This window comes from Phycodurus eques, chromosome 4, assembly GCF_024500275.1.
Source record: "Phycodurus eques isolate BA_2022a chromosome 4, UOR_Pequ_1.1, whole genome shotgun sequence".
Taxonomy (NCBI): domain Eukaryota; kingdom Metazoa; phylum Chordata; class Actinopteri; order Syngnathiformes; family Syngnathidae; genus Phycodurus; species Phycodurus eques.
In genome coordinates this window covers 12,982,984-12,998,616 of record NC_084528.1, presented here as the reverse complement: position 1 = coordinate 12,998,616, position 15,633 = coordinate 12,982,984, and the positions used below count along the sequence as shown (strand labels likewise).

Sequence of the window (15,633 nt, the reverse complement as noted above, 5' to 3'; positions counted from 1 at the left end):
TTTCTAAAATCTGTCAGTTTCACTTCCTTATTCACTATTACCAATTTCAAAGGCTAATCCCAAATGGATCCTCTAGGAAATTATTAAGTACAATATTTTTCTGTTTTTATTGTTCATTTCTGAATTTGAAGTTAGTTCATTCTGTGTTGTGACATAATCCCTAACGTCGCTCCGTCGTTTAATACATTTAACGTTAACGTCCGTAAACTAATTAGATGATTAGTTCCTAATTAATACAAAATGTAGTAGCGGATCAACTCTTGTCGCCGATGTTACGTGTGCTTCACGGGTCCGCTGGAACCACGACCTGCAGGAACCTCAACGCGAAAATATAAAAGACCAGTGCAACAAATACGACACTGGCTAATCTGATGAGCAAAAATGTTGCTGAAAGAGTAGCAATAGAGGATGTCCGCTCCAGAGGTAGGTAGAGTAGCCAAATATTGTACTCAAGTAAGAGTACAGTTACTTGACAATAATGTGACTCAAGTAAAAGTAGTCCTCCGAAAAACTTACCCTTACTTAAGGGTAAAAAGTACACAGTGAAATAATTACTCAAGAAATGAGTAAATAGTGAGTAACTTCAGATTTTTTTTCAACCACAGCATGAACATCAATTAAAAAAAAATACAAAATAAAATGTGAATGTGCAAATTCTGATGTTGTGTGTGTGTGTCAAAACATCTGCAATTTACTACAGTGTTTTCTAAAGTTATAAGTGAGCTGATATATCCACATTTGGGCAGACAGTGCCAGACAAATACTAAAACACATGAAAGCTGTTGTTTTTGTTCATCTAAATGTAAACAAGAGTAGGGCACCGTTGCCTTCATGGTAACGACGACCTTCTCAACATGGCCACCACGTAGGCATGACAATCAGCCGGGCTGGGCTGGCTTATTTAGTGTTAATACCTATGCCCGGGAAGCCCAATAGAAGACATTGTGTGAGGTCACGTGACATTCATGTGCCGTTTGATTGGTGAACTAGACTTAAACGTCACTAGCGCTTAAACTGGATTAGCGCAAACAGCGCCCAATGCGGAAGTCGAAGTCTTGCACACGAAATACTTGATAAATAAGCAATAATTGATAAATAAAAGTAGCGAACGACATTTAGATCATTGTAACGGAGTAAAAGTGCTGTTACTTCTTAACAGCAGAAGCAGCGGAAGTTTTTTTTCTGGTCTCCTCAACTTCTCTGACAGGCGGAACCTCAGGCCAATGCACTCCCATATTAGTCCGCCGCAGAGTAATATTCACAATGACATTTGTGTGTGGATGGTGGATGTGTGGAATGGATCTAGCTGCCAGTGTTCAAGAAGTACGAAACAGCCTATGATGTCAGCGACGGCGAAAAATTCATTGTATTGATACGATTCACGTAAATGGCCTATTTTGAGTTCAAAATGGCAAATTTCACCGAAAAGTGACTGATTTGCATCTATGTATCTAAAAATAAATAAATAAAAAAGTAAGTTGATAACTACAGTGTATTCTATGAGGCATCTTGTGGATTTTAGTCATAGATTCCAAAATACAGGTGATCAAAGAAGAGCATACACATAGAAAACGCAGGCTCTCATGGTTACCTTTTCTTGTTGACTGGTTTAAAAAAGCTGGTCATTCTTGCTTGTTTCTGTGGGGAAGCTTGTGGAGAGATTTGTTGTTTCTGAGGAAATTTCTTCGGTTCGAATGTCTTCTTACCACCAGTGGACTTGACCAGAGGAGGCTGAAAAGTTGCTATGTTAACGTCCTGGCCTGAAAGTGCAAGAATATTGGCTTAAAAGAACATCATTTTTTTCATTAATACAGCCCTTTTCATTTTATTTAGCTTTAGTGATTCCTATTTGGCCTTTTCCCCATCTCTGGTGTTATCTTTGTTTAATTGGCATTTTTGTATTTTGTTATTTCCCTTTGTGATGTCATTTATCTTTGTCCTGTATTATTCAATATTTTAGCCTCTTCATCACAGCTGGGTCCAGTAGTTTCGGTCTAGGATTTTACTACAAGTAAACCTTTGGTTGTGGAAAGTGGCTAATATGCCACAAACTCAATAAGCTAATAATGCATTCAATAAAAACGTGTTTGAACATTTCAGATCAACGAGTAAAAGAGCACTTAAATGCCACTTAAAATTGGAATTCGGCCAAGTTGATCTGCCTTCATTTTACCATGCAGTAAAAATCTGACGTCACATATTAGATGCACTGAAAGAGATTTGAGGCACTGATCCACTTCATCCATTGCCCATACCGCTTTCAGGGTTGCGAGTGAGCTGGACCCTATCCTACCTGACTTAGACCGAGAGGCAGGGTATACAAGATGCAACCAATTGCAGGGCACACATACAAACCCTTGTGTAAAACGTAAATAAAAACAATACAATTATTTGCAAATCCTTTTCAACCTATATTCAATTGAATACACTACAAAGACAAGATACAAAATGTTCAAACTGATGAACGTTATTTTTTTTTTTTTTTTAAAGCAAATATTCTCTCATCGGTGAATTCACAACTCTAAATTACCCGTAGGTGTGAATGTGAGTGTGAATGGTTGTTTGTATGTGCCCTGCCATTGGCTGGCAACTAGTTCAGGGTGTACCCCGCCTCCTGCCCGATGATGGGATTGGCTCCAGCACGCCCGCAACCCTAGTGAGGAGAAGCGGCTCAGAAAATGGATGGATAGATATTCTCTCATTTTGAATTTGATGCCTGTAAGACAGCTGAGAAAGTTGGGATAGGGGCATGTTTACCACTGTGTTACATCACCTTTCCTTTTAACTACACTCAATAAGAGTTTGGGAATTCTTGACAATTGTTGAAGCTTTGTCGGTGGAATTATTTCCCATTCTTGCTTGATGTACAACTTCAGTTGCTCAACAGTCCGGGATCTCCATTGTAATATTTTGTGCCACATTTTGAATGGGAGACAGGTCTGGACTGCTGGCAGGGCAGTTTAGTACTCACACTCTATGAAGGCATACTGTTATAATACGTGCAGAATGTGGCTTGGCATTTGTCTTGCTGAAATGAGCAGGGAATTCCATGAAAAAGACATCGCTTGAATGGCGGCATATGTTGCTCCAAAACCTGTATGTCCCTTTCAGCATTAATGGTGCCTTCAGATATGCAAGTTACCCATGTCATGGGCACTAAAACACCCCCATACCATCACTGATGCTGTTTTTTTTTTTAACTTTGTGCTGATAAGAATCCGGATGGTCCTTTTCCATTTTGGCCCGGGGGATGCGATGGGCATAATTTCCCAAAACAATTTGGAATGTGGACTCATCACACCATAGACACCACACAATTCCCCCAAAACTATCACGTTAAACAATTTTTTTATGCCTCTGAAATCATGAAAAATAAGGCCAGCCCTAATTTTTGCTTTTACATCAGTATTGTTGTTATTATTGTTGTTATTATTACAGTGGGTATGGTAAGTATTCAGACCCCCTTAAATTTTTCACTCTTTGTTATATTGCACCCATTTGCTAAAATAATTTAAGTTCATTGTTATTCCTCAATAATGTACACACAGTACACCATATTGACAGGGGAAAAAAAACAAAACAAAAACAGAATTGTTGACATTTCTGCAGATTTATCAAAAAAGAAAAACTGAAATATCACACAGCCATAAGTATTCAGACCCTTTTGCTGTGACACTTTAACTCGGGTGCTGTCCATTTCCTCTGATCATCATTGAGATGGTTCTACACCTTCATTGGAGTCCAGGTGTGTTTGATTATACTGAATGGGCTTGATTAAGAAAGCCACACCCCTGTCTATATAAGACCTTACAGCTCAGCAGTGCATGTCAGAGCAAGTGAGAATTATGAGGTCAAAGGAACTGCTTGAAGAGCTCAGAGACAGAATTGTGGCAAGGCACAGATCTGGCCAAGGTTACACATGTTTTTTTATTCTGATGCACTCAAGGTTCCTAAGAGCACAGTGGCCTCCATAATCCTTAAATGGAAGACGTTTGGGACGACCAGAACCCTTCCTAGAGCTGGCCGTCCGGCCAAACTGAGCATTCGGGGGAGAAGAGCCTTGGAGAGCGAGGTAAAGAAGAACCCAAACATAACTGTGGCCGAGCTCCAGAGATGCAGTCAGGAGATGGGAGAAAGTTCCAGGAAGTCAACCATCACTGCAGCCCTCCACCAGTCGGGGCTTTATGGCAGTGGCCCGATGGAAGACTTTCCCCAGTGCAAGACACATGAAAGCCTGCATGGAGCTTGCTAAAAAACACCTGAAGGACTCCAAGATGGTGAGAAATAAGATTCTCTGGTCTGATGAGGCCACTTTTTGGCCTTAATTTTAAGCAGTATGTGTGGAGAAAACCAGGCACTGCTCATCACCTGTCCAATACAGTCCAACAGTGAAGCATGGTGCTGGCAGCATCATGCTGTGGGGGTGTTTTTCAGCTGCAGGGACAGGACGACTTGTTGCAATCGAAGGAAAGATGAATGCGGCCAAGTACAGGGATATCCTGGACGAAAACCTTCTCCAGTGCTCAGGACACACTAAGCACACAGCTAAAATACCGAAGGAGTGGCTTCAAAACAACTCCGTGACTGTTTTTGAATAGCCCAGCCAGAGCCCTGACTTAAACCCAATTGAGCATCACTGGAAAACCTGAAAATGGCTGTTCACCAACGTTCACCATTCAACCTGACAGAATTGGAGATGGTCTGCAAGGAGGAATGGCAGAGGATCCCAAAATCCAGGTGTGAAAACTTGTGCAAAAGACTCATGCCTGTATTAGTTCAAAGGGGTGCTTCTACTAAATGCTAAGGAAATGGTCTGAATACTTATGGCTGTGTGATATTTCAGTTTTTCTTTTTTAATAAATCTGCAAGAATTTGAACAATTCCGTTTTTTACTGTCAATATGGGGTGCTGTGTGAACATTAATGAGGGAAAAATGAACAAATGATTTTAGCAAATGGCTGCAATAAAACAAAGAGTGAAATATTTAAGGGTGTCTGAATACTTTCCGTACCCACTGTGTGTGTGCATATATATATATATAGATATATATATTTTTTTAAGTGCAATGTTATTGTTAAAACTTGGCATCAACTAACAGTGTCTTAGAATAATATTAAATATACTTTTTAGGAATAAAACCGTTGCCATTTTTGATGAACACTACTTATTTTTTGAAGTGGTACTTGGTGTGAAAAGTTTGAGAACCACTGTTCCAGACAACCTGTTCTCCATGGAAAATGCCATGTCAACATACTGCTAAACAAAATCAATCATCATCATCAATGCTTTGCTTCCTTTGGGAACGACTTGCAGTTGGACCTCATAAGCGTGAACTGCAATATCTCCAATTTCCTACTTTTCTCAAATGCTGCATTATCATCAACACACTCCATTTACCTGTCACTTTGGACTCAGGTTTCTTCCTCTTGGAATGTGTGCTTTCTGTTGTGCTGAACGACGAGCTGGGTGAATCTGCCACAATGCACTGAGTGTTCATCTTCTGGGTTGTGGCTCTTGGGCCATTAGTAAGAGCGGTGTTTTGATTCTGCCTTTTCTCCTGAGTCTCTCCCACCGGTGTAATCCCGCTTACCGTGCACCGCTCTGTACTGATAAATGAGGAAATGGAACTAGAATAAATCAGAGGGCAAAGCCTGGACAGTTTGAGCAGATGACTGGGTGTGCTTGTACATGTGCGATGCCTCTGTGTTGACTGCGTACGCTGTGATGTTTTGCGATCCTGCAGGTAAAACGGTTTCATCCACCACTACATGTTGGGAGAGAGATCCGCTGGGAATTCTTGACGTCGTCTTTGTCACTTAAATGCAAAAGAAAAGGTGAGATGTATTAAAAATAGGAACTTCAGGAAATACATTCCACCAATATGCAACATATTCTCTGCTACCTGTGGCTTTAATTAGACTGGAAGGGTTGCAGTATATGTCACGTGAGGTGTACATGGCAGCCAATCCAACTTCACACTCTGTGATGACTCGAAAGCCTTTCCTGTCTCACAGGAAGTGACAAAAGGCTCTTAAATTTTCACAAATGACAACAAGATGAACTGTTGCCTTGTGGGGTTCCTACAAACCTTTGAACAATGTTTCTCACAGAATTATGCCACTCTGTGGTTGAAGCTGGAAGGGGAGGTTGGGAGTTGCCAGCAGTAAAATCCACTACACAGCTCTGTGGGGACTCCAGGAGGTCACGGGGGAGGGAGCCCTCCTCCAGGAGTCTGCTCGTGCCACCTCCGAAACTCACTGCTGCACCAAGACGCTTGAGCTGAAAACAACAAAGATGTCAGAGAGTTACACCGCTGCATAGTTAATACAGGAGACAATAGCAGTGATAAAGTACACTATGTGTAACTAGGGCTGGGTGATTAATCTATTTTATTGGATGATTTTTAAAAATATATATGTAGCCCTCACTGGCAGGACTCACAAAACCGTTGAACCCTCAGTTCACTGGGGAAAAGAAATCCAAACCCATTTCCGTAGGAACGCGCCCTCAAAACGCTTCAGTAGGCACAGCGACTGGATCCCGCAGCGTCGAAGCGGCAGCCCGGTGGCGTTGAGCAGGCCGTACCCGTAGCGTCGAAACAGTCAATCCGTTCGTGTTGAAACAGTCAATCCGTTCGCGTTCAAAACCCCAGGTCCACCGACCCCCCCCAAAAAAACAACAACTCTCTTCCCGCCGCATCTCCCGCTCTTACTCCACGACCCACCTCCTTCTTCGAATCCCATTGGACGCACCGCCCCTTCAATCAATCATTAAAAAAAAAAAAAAAACCTGAAATGTTCACAGACCCCTCAGAACGCAGGACACCCCAGTATCCATCCACACAAAGAACCAAACAAACTTTTAACTAGTTTTCACAACAGCAATTCAAACAAATACAGTTCAACACATTTTAGTCAGTACACTACATATATATTTCAACAGCTTCCGTAGTTTAAAGCCCACCCCCACTGATGTGCACTGCTTACACTAACAACATGGCTGCCAACATAGAGCAGGTAGTTTACAAAAGTCAGTGTTGCCAACTTAGCAACTTCTGTGACGCCTCCAGCAACTATTTGTCAAAAAAGTAACTTGATTTCCACTAAAAACTGACCATAATGCGTGGAATAATTTTCACCATTGTTTCTCATATGACAAATGCCTCGTGGAAAGCAATCATGGAGTCAATGGCGCTGACCATTGCTAAAACACATTTATACATTGCAAAAGCAGTGATTTATCGACACGTTGGAAACCTTTGACCCGAGGTACAGGCTTCCAAGGCACAAATATTTTACCGCAGGTGACTTGCCTCACCTATACAACTTTACATGAGAAAAGAACATGAGAGAGTTAGAGAAGCTTTGACAACAGACGTGCACTAGCTGAGGCATGCAATTTGATGGCTCATTTTATGGTGTTAAATTGTTCAACATTTAAAATGTTACTATATTAAATAGGCTTTTACATGATCAGCATTTTTGGGGCCGATCACCAAGTTTAAAACTATCAATAACCGATCCGATCACAAGATGGAGCAATGTGTCTATTTATATGACTTATTCATTTATTGTATATACTTGTGTACTGTATACTGAGTATCTTCAACGATTCTCTAGCATTTTAGATAAAAGTTAAACATCAGTGACCTCTAGTGGGCATTCAAGGATTGGCCACTGACACGTTTTGGTCAATTCAACATTACAACATGACAGAAATAATGGGTGCCAACTTCCATCCATCCATCCATTTTCTTGGCCGCTTCTCCTCACTAGAGTCACGGTCGTGCTGGAGCCTATCCCAGCTATCATCGGGGAGGAGGCAGGGTACACCCTGAATTGGTTGCCAGCCAATCGCAGGGCAGATATAAACAAACAACCATTTGCACTCACATGCACACCTACGGGCAATTTAGAGTTGTCAATTAACTACCATGCATGTTTTGGGATGTGGGAGGAAACCGGAGGGCCCGGAGAAAACCCACACAGGCACCGGGAGAAAATGCAAACTCCACACAGGCGGGGCCGGGGATTGAACCTCAGAACTGTGAGGCAAACGCTCTAACCAGTCGCCCACCTTGCTCCGGGTGCTAACTTACTATAATCAAATGACTTTATTGCAATTAAATGACTTTAAAAAATACTGTTATTGCTTCCATATCTGAACAAGTTGGTGGTTGACCAGTTTCCTAGAACAACTTTCTTTGGATTCCACTGTATTTCCATTGACACCTGTGCATTTATGACCTTAGTACCAGAAATTTTGGAAGTGTTCAAACTAAAATGAAGACTCCCTGAGAGGAAACAAATATTTCCTTCATTTGACTTCTCCAAAACCATCCTCTGTTGGGGTAAATGATCCATTTTATTCTTAAATTCTCTGACTACCTTTGCCAAGTTTTCACCCACATGACTCAAAATGTAGATAGTGACAGACCAGATGATAGTGCACTGGCCATATGCCACACAGTGCCTGAGCAAAACTCACAAGCACCCTGTATGAAGTAATGTTATGGTGGCAGGCATACTGTTGCACAAAGCGTAATAAACCAGTCACAAATGCGACGGTAGTCATAATTAACAGAGACGTGTGTCGTATTAATAAGGTACATTAACATTGATCTCACTGATTTGTGCAACGTTTAATTAAACATGTCAAATGGGAGTCAGCACACACCTGCCACCATTTAAAGTGCCTCTGATTAACCCCAAATGAATTTAAGTTGTTGTTGTAGGCTTTTACTGACAGTTTTTTGGTTTCTAGCAGAATCCTGAAGATTTGTGCCAACACTGACTGGAATTTGAAATTGTTCATAATTCCCTCCACCTCAAACCTCAACTAAGGCACCAGTTCCAGCTGAAGGGAAACAGCTCCAGAGCATGAGCTGCCACCACCATTACTCACTGTAGGTATGGTTTTCTTTTGGTGATGAGTAGTGTTGCAATTGCGTCAAAATACCTTCTGGATTTATGGCCAAAAAGTTTAACCTTGGTTTTAATGGCCCATAACAAAATCTCCCCAATATATAGGTATGTGGGAAATGTATTATGGGCCAATGAAATGTGACCATAATTCTTTTAGCTGAATCCAAACAAACCTGCTTGCTTGTGAGGAAAATGAAGGTTGTTCCTGCAAAAAGCCACTTGCGCCTGAGATCTGGCTCCAGGTTCAGGTCCTCATTAATCAAGCTGGGCTCATCAATGTCAGGGATGAATCTTTAGAAATCAATAAGCTGTACATATGAGCTCATGTTTGGTTACAATTCAACACAGGGCACTGTGGTGGCAATTTACCTCTCAGCTTTCGGAGGGGGTAGCTTCTGCTGTGCCGCTGTGTTGAACTCTGAGAAGAACCCTGGCTTCACAATGGGACAGCAACACAGCAGAGCAGAAATCGTCTAATGGGGGTAAATTATTCAAAACATGCACATGGGTAACGAGAAGCATGCTACACATACAGTTAAGCGTGGTCCTGACCTTGATGGTGACTTTAACAGAAGGCATGACCAGGTGAGTGCAGTCTTGAGTCCACAAGCTCACCAGCTTTCCTCCAAAAAGCTGCAGAGCCTGAGAGAGTACAGCTTTGCCATCATTGTCCAAACAAGAAGAACACACCACTGGCTTCAGATGATCCACACTAGGCAAGAAAAAGAGAAAATGGTCAAATAAATGTTCTACAAAAATCTAACTTCCAGTTGTGATCTCTCTCTTTTTTTTTTCTTACAGAAAAATAAAATGACAATCACATATTTAAAAACAAGCTTTGCTTTTCGGTGTCTTCCCCCTTGTGGAATTAGCTTTATTTCTCCTTACCAAATACCAAACTGGTTTAAAAGTTTTTTTTTTTCTTAGTAAGAAAGTTAAGTTTAATTTATGTTAAGTTTTTAAATTAAGTAATGTGTAATAATGTGAAATGACAGAGGGGAAAAGTATTGAACACGCCAACTGGTATTTATTTAATACTTTGTAAAAAAAAAAGCCTTTGTTTGCAATGGCAGCTTCAAGACGTCTCCTGTATGGAGAAACTAGTTGTATGCATTGCTCTGGTGTGATTTTGGTCCATTCCTCCACACAAGCAGTCTTCAAATCTTGAAGGTTCCGTGGGCTTCTTTTATGGACCTAGAGTTTCAGTTCTTTCCATAGATTTTCGATTGGATTCAAGTCAGGTGATTGGCTGGGCCATTCTAGTAGCTGTATTTTTGTTCTTTGAAACCAATTGAGAGTTTCCTTGGCAACATGTTTTGGATCATTATCCTCATAAAATGTCCACCCTCGTTTCATTTTCATCATCCTCGTAGATGGCAGCAGATTTTTGTCAAGAATGTCTCGGTACCTTTGCCCATTCATCCTTCCTTCAATAATGTGAATTTAACCACTACCATTTGTTGAAAACCAGCCCCACACTATCATGTTCCCACCTCAGAACTTCACTGTTAGTATGGTGTTTTTAGAGTGATGTGCAGTGCCATTTCTCCTCCAAACGTTGTGTGCATTATGGCATCCAAACAGTTTAATTTTGCTTTCACCCGACCAGACTATAGTCTCCCAGTATTTAAGTGACTTGTCCAAATGGTGTTCAGCAAACTTTAAACGAGCTTTGCCATGCTTTTTTTTTTTTCCTTCAATGGGTTCTTGCGTGGTGAGCATGCATACAGGCCATGGCGGTGGAGTGCATTACTCACTGTTTTCCTTCTGACAACAGTACCTGCTAATTCAAGGTCTTTTTGAAGCTCTCCACAGGTGGTCCTTGGATCTTGGACAAATCGTCTGATTACTATTTGCACTCCTCTATCAGAAATCTTGCGAGGAGGACCTGATCGAGGCAAATTTATGGTGGTATGATTGGCTTTCCACATACGTATTATGGCCCCAACCGTGCTCACTGGAACATTCAGAAGCTTAGATATGCGCCTGTAACTAATGCCATCATTATGTTTGGCGACAATTAGTTTTGTGATGGTCTTGAGACAGCTCTCTACTCTTACCCATCATGAGATGTGTTTTGACTCACACCTTGGCAATGAGACATTTTTGTAGGCCATCAATTAGGACTGAACCATCTGATATTCATTTGCACTGACAAGGGGCTGGATTGCCGTTTGATTATTGATAGAATTTAGGTGTTATCTTGGCTTTCCATGTCTTTTTGCACCTCCCTTTGTGTGTTCAATACTTTTCCCCTGTGTCATTTCACATTATTACACACAATTACTGATCTTATTTGTTCTACTTTCTTTGTATGTATGGATTACTTTGGCTGCAACATCCATCCATCCATTTTCTGAGCCGTTTCTCCTCACTAGGGTCGCGGGCGTGCTGGAGCCTATCCCAGCTGTCATCGGGCAGGAGGCGGGGTACACCCTGAACTGGTTGCCAGCCAATCGCAGGGCACATAGAAACAAACAACCATTCGCACTCACAGTCATGCCTACGGGCAATTTAGAGTCACCAATTAATGCATGTTTTTGGGATGTGGGAGGAAACCGGAGTGCACGGAGAAAACCCACGCAGGCACGGGGAGAACATGCAAACTCCACACAGGCGGTGCCGGGGATTGAACCCGGGTCCTCAGAACTGTGAGGGTGACACTCTAAGCAGTCGGCCACCGTGCCGCCGGGCTGCAACATCTGGCGAAAATTTCATGTCAATAGCACCTTTGGAAATATATTTAGTGAGAAAAATGGTGACATGTTAAATACTTATTTCAGCCGCTGCGTGTGTGTGTGTGTGTGTGTGTGTATATATATATATATTTTTGTTTGTTTGTTTGTTTTCTTTCCTTAAAAGATAATGTGAAAACAAAACACGTTAACATGATCCTGAGTAAATTAACATTTTAAATTACAAAAACAAATTAACATAATAAAATAAGATGACAAACTGCATGTCTGTTGTTGGCAAAATATGTGGTGTGTACTGTTTCAGTACCTGAATTTGGATTGAAAGACCCCAAATGTAATGCTGTCCCCTGACTTCAGGGTGATTGCAGTGTTCTCTGGCAGGGGCTGGCTGTTTATGGTGGTACCGTACTTGGAGGTGTCCCTCAGGGTCAGAGTCTTGGCCAAAAATACACGAGAGATCATAACCATGAAATTTAACATTTAAAGAAATTACTGATGTCTCTGTTGAATTAAGTCAAAGTTTTAGGAAAATCTAAGGCAGTGTTTCCCATCTTTTACTGAGCCAAGGCACATATTTTATTTTAGGAAAATTTCAAGGTACACCACGAAACATAAATGTCACAAAAAGTATATACTCTATACGGAAATAATAAATTATGTCATGTCAATTTACTCAGAAATCTAAAATCTATCTATTATCTAAAATGCTAGAGAATCTTTGTGTGAAATCTGCAACTGTTTAGTTGAAAGCAAACCTATTACAGAGAACCCCTGTTTATCATGTGGATAAGTTTCAGACCCACCTACAATATGTGAAAATCTGTGATCTAGACAGACCATAAAGGATTTAATTTTTTTTTTATAGCTTTATCCCACCTGTATGCTTTAAACTAGGGCTTGGACTTGTCCTCAAATCCCAATTTGTTGTATGTGTTGATAGTAATTACTTCCGAATCAGAATCAAACTGATGGCAGTTTTCGGACACAATGTTAAGCTTTTTCTGTATAGTGAGGGCCTATGGAGATGAATAGGTTTAACATGCACCAAATCCATAATATTGCATATTTTCAAAGGTTGAAGTGGGTGGGCACGAGTAGAGATGTCCACATAAATTTTGGTGACGACTGATGGAGGTTTTCAGACATTAAGCGATGTTAAGGTTTTTTAGGCTTACGTTAAGCGTTTTTAGACTGTCCCGTGTTAGATGAGAGAAAAGCAGACCACAACTCTCAAGCTTTTCTTATGCTACGTTCCCATTGGATGCGTTTTGGGTGTTTCATGCAGCATGATTACATAGAAAGTCAATGCAGTTCACGCAGATAGACGCGAATCTTTGCCGGGCGGCGCGTATGACGCGTTTGATGCAGTGCGAGTGGGGCAGGCACACGAAAATTCGTCTCCTTCGCCCGTTCGCTTGAAGCTGGGAGAGCTGAACTACAAGCCACATTCGCATCGTGACAGTCAATCAGCATTGAGAATGGTCTACGTCACACACAGCGTCCTGTACAGTTGTTGAGTAGAGGAAAATGGAGGAGGTGACTGTTGCAGTCTGTGGACACCCTGAGCTGTTTGACACGACATGTTATCATTACCGGGACCGAGCAAGAAAGGAGCAGGCTTGGAAATTTGTGAAGGAAGAAAGCTAGTATACCTGGTAACTGTATTTATTCATTTAGTTGTTTACAGCTGTTGAACTGTGAACCAAGCTAGCAATAGCCAATTACCCAGAGCTTTAGCACAACCAGCGGCCACATCATTACACAGATATGCACTCTATTTATTTATATTTACAGATTAACTTTATCGGACGGATGAGGTGCAACAGGAGGAGGGTCAAGGAGAACAAGAGGCTGCTGCCTCTGCCCCAGCTTGAGGGGCCAACAGGGTGTCAAACTGGGTACAGGTTAGCCTCATGTAGCACTGGAAGCTACAGTCATCCAGAAGCAGCTCCTGGAGAAGGCGGTGAAATTCACCAAGCTGCGTGCACTTCTGGATGGTGTTGTGGACGGCGGCGTTTGGCATTTGGTATTTGGAAGACGCTTCGACTTCCACAACGAGTACAAAGCCACAATACAGGTCAAATTGTCGTCTATTGCTGCTCATGTATCAGGGGGAAATGCTGTCTTCGCCTCTCGGAGGTGAAGCCCCTCCTCTTCCACGTTTACAGCGCTAATGAAGCAAATGCGCATTCAATGTGTATTTTTTACTCCCATGATCAAACTCAAGCGAGGGACGCGAGACGAAGCGATCTTTCACATCCGGTGGGAACGTAGCATAAGTCACAAACAGCGAGAGGAAATGGTGAGAGAACTGGAGTTAGACGATGGCTGTAGGCAACTAATGTAGAAGCTAACACCTCTTTTAGCAGACTCCGTGCACCTTGAACCGAAGGTGTCATGTGATTAACTCTACCTATCAGAATAAAGGCTGGAATTAGGGTTGGGCATCGAGAATTGTTTTATAGCATTTGGTTCCATCCCCTGCCCGATGATAGCTGGGATAGGCTCCAGCGCTCCAGCGACACTTGTGAGGAGAAGCGGCTCAGAAAATGGATGGATGGATATATATATATATTTTTTTTTTTTTTTTATTTAAAAACAAATCCACGAATAGGTGAATCTGGGTGTCCCGAACCAGGAGTAAGCGGGGTCCAATGTACTGTAAAAATATATTTTTTTAAAAATTGCTTAAAAGAAATCCCCAAATAGCAGGGGCGAGAACGATGAACCGCAATGTAACGAGGAACACTATATTCTGTTGTATGAATGGCAACAGGTGGATACTAGTGGTGCTCCGATCGATCGGCCACTGACGTGATAGGCTGTTTTCCGTAGAAAAAACAAGATCGGTGCAAATCTATCAATGGCTTTCTTTGCCGATCACAAAAATCAATCACCTGCGGCTGGTACTTTGCAGCCTGCAGAGAATGTGTGCAGTGTAATGCAAGGCTGGGCAAGTAATCCAAAATTGAGCGTGTTTTAAGATGTTTATTGAAAAGGCACTTTTTTCCCCCCGACTGTGACATGAAATCAGACTAAACTTTTCCAGTTTTAGGTAAATTAGGAATACAAAAAAATATTTCTATTTGTTAAATGCCAGAATAAAATCAAACTCATGGATGATCGGTATAAGAATCGGCAGCATAAAACCCTGATCAGAGCACCCCTAGTGGATACACAAGCCACTCTACATTGCTGGCATAGATAGGTAAACAAAGCTACACTATTTGCAGGAAATAAATAATAATTTTCCGAAGAATTAAGTGAAATTGGAACAATTTGTATCCCTGATTTCAACAATTTGCAGCACAGTGGTTGGTAATCAGTCATCTAAAGCGATCCAATTCTACCTGACAACGACGTAGTCGTACTACCACAAGTGTAGATAAAATGCCTCTTTCTTACCTGATCAGTAACAATGAGGTGGGCATGAACTCTGCTGATCGACTGGTCACTGGACAGCAGGATGTCACAGTTCTTGCGACCCACCACATATTCTTTATTGGAGAGGAGATAGTGGATCTCACCTGTGAGTCCAAAAAAAAAAAAATAAATAAATAAAAAAAATAAAGGCCATTAAATGACTTTTAAAATGTATACTCATATTCTGTGCCTCAGAAATGGATGACAATGACAAAATGCCTGACTCTCTTAAACTGTTTTAAAACAAGTTTAACATTAGTTCATGGGTTCACACAGCAAAGATATAAAAGTAGTACTCTGCCCTCAAATTAATAATCTGATATTTATTGACTGACAATCGCACCTACTGAAAAGCGAAAGCTAATTTAGCGTATTTATTAAAGTTAATTCAGTTAACATGTCACAACGACAGAAACTGTTACCTCCGTGCTCCACTGGACTCAATATCCACATTTTGTTCTCAGACGCGTTTACAACATTCGATAAATCTAAATTACGATAAATAAAAAACACAGAAATCCGAGCTGTCGCCACTTTGCAGGGACTATGCTATGCGCGCGCGACTGCGTGACGTCAAAAGCATGCGTCTA

General features: G+C 41.4%; 1 protein-coding gene across 4 annotated transcripts in view; it reads right to left on the bottom strand.

Annotated features, from left to right (window-relative positions):
- Positions 1-15,633, bottom strand: part of nbn (nibrin) — a 20,528-nt gene extending 4,895 nt beyond the window's left edge. For 2 of the 4 annotated variants that reach the window (XM_061674005.1, XM_061674006.1), the window contains exons 1-11: positions 15,466-15,633; positions 15,026-15,147; positions 11,928-12,055; positions 9,477-9,636; positions 9,294-9,397; positions 9,098-9,215; positions 6,089-6,279; positions 5,903-6,003; positions 5,689-5,815; positions 5,398-5,606; positions 1,592-1,760 (exon numbers count right to left, since the gene is read on the bottom strand). In XM_061674005.1, coding sequence (XP_061529989.1) covers positions 1,592-1,760; positions 5,398-5,606; positions 5,689-5,815; positions 5,903-6,003; positions 6,089-6,279; positions 9,098-9,215; positions 9,294-9,397; positions 9,477-9,636; positions 11,928-12,055; positions 15,026-15,147; positions 15,466-15,496 — 1,460 coding nt within the window. In that variant the 5' untranslated portion in view covers positions 15,497-15,633. Of the gene's footprint in view, positions 1-1,591; positions 1,761-5,397; positions 5,607-5,688; positions 5,816-5,902; positions 6,004-6,088; positions 6,280-9,097; positions 9,216-9,293; positions 9,398-9,476; positions 9,637-11,927; positions 12,056-15,025; positions 15,148-15,465 lie in introns of those variants that run through there. The other 2 variants (XM_061674007.1, XM_061674008.1) reach the window with 2 other exon arrangements.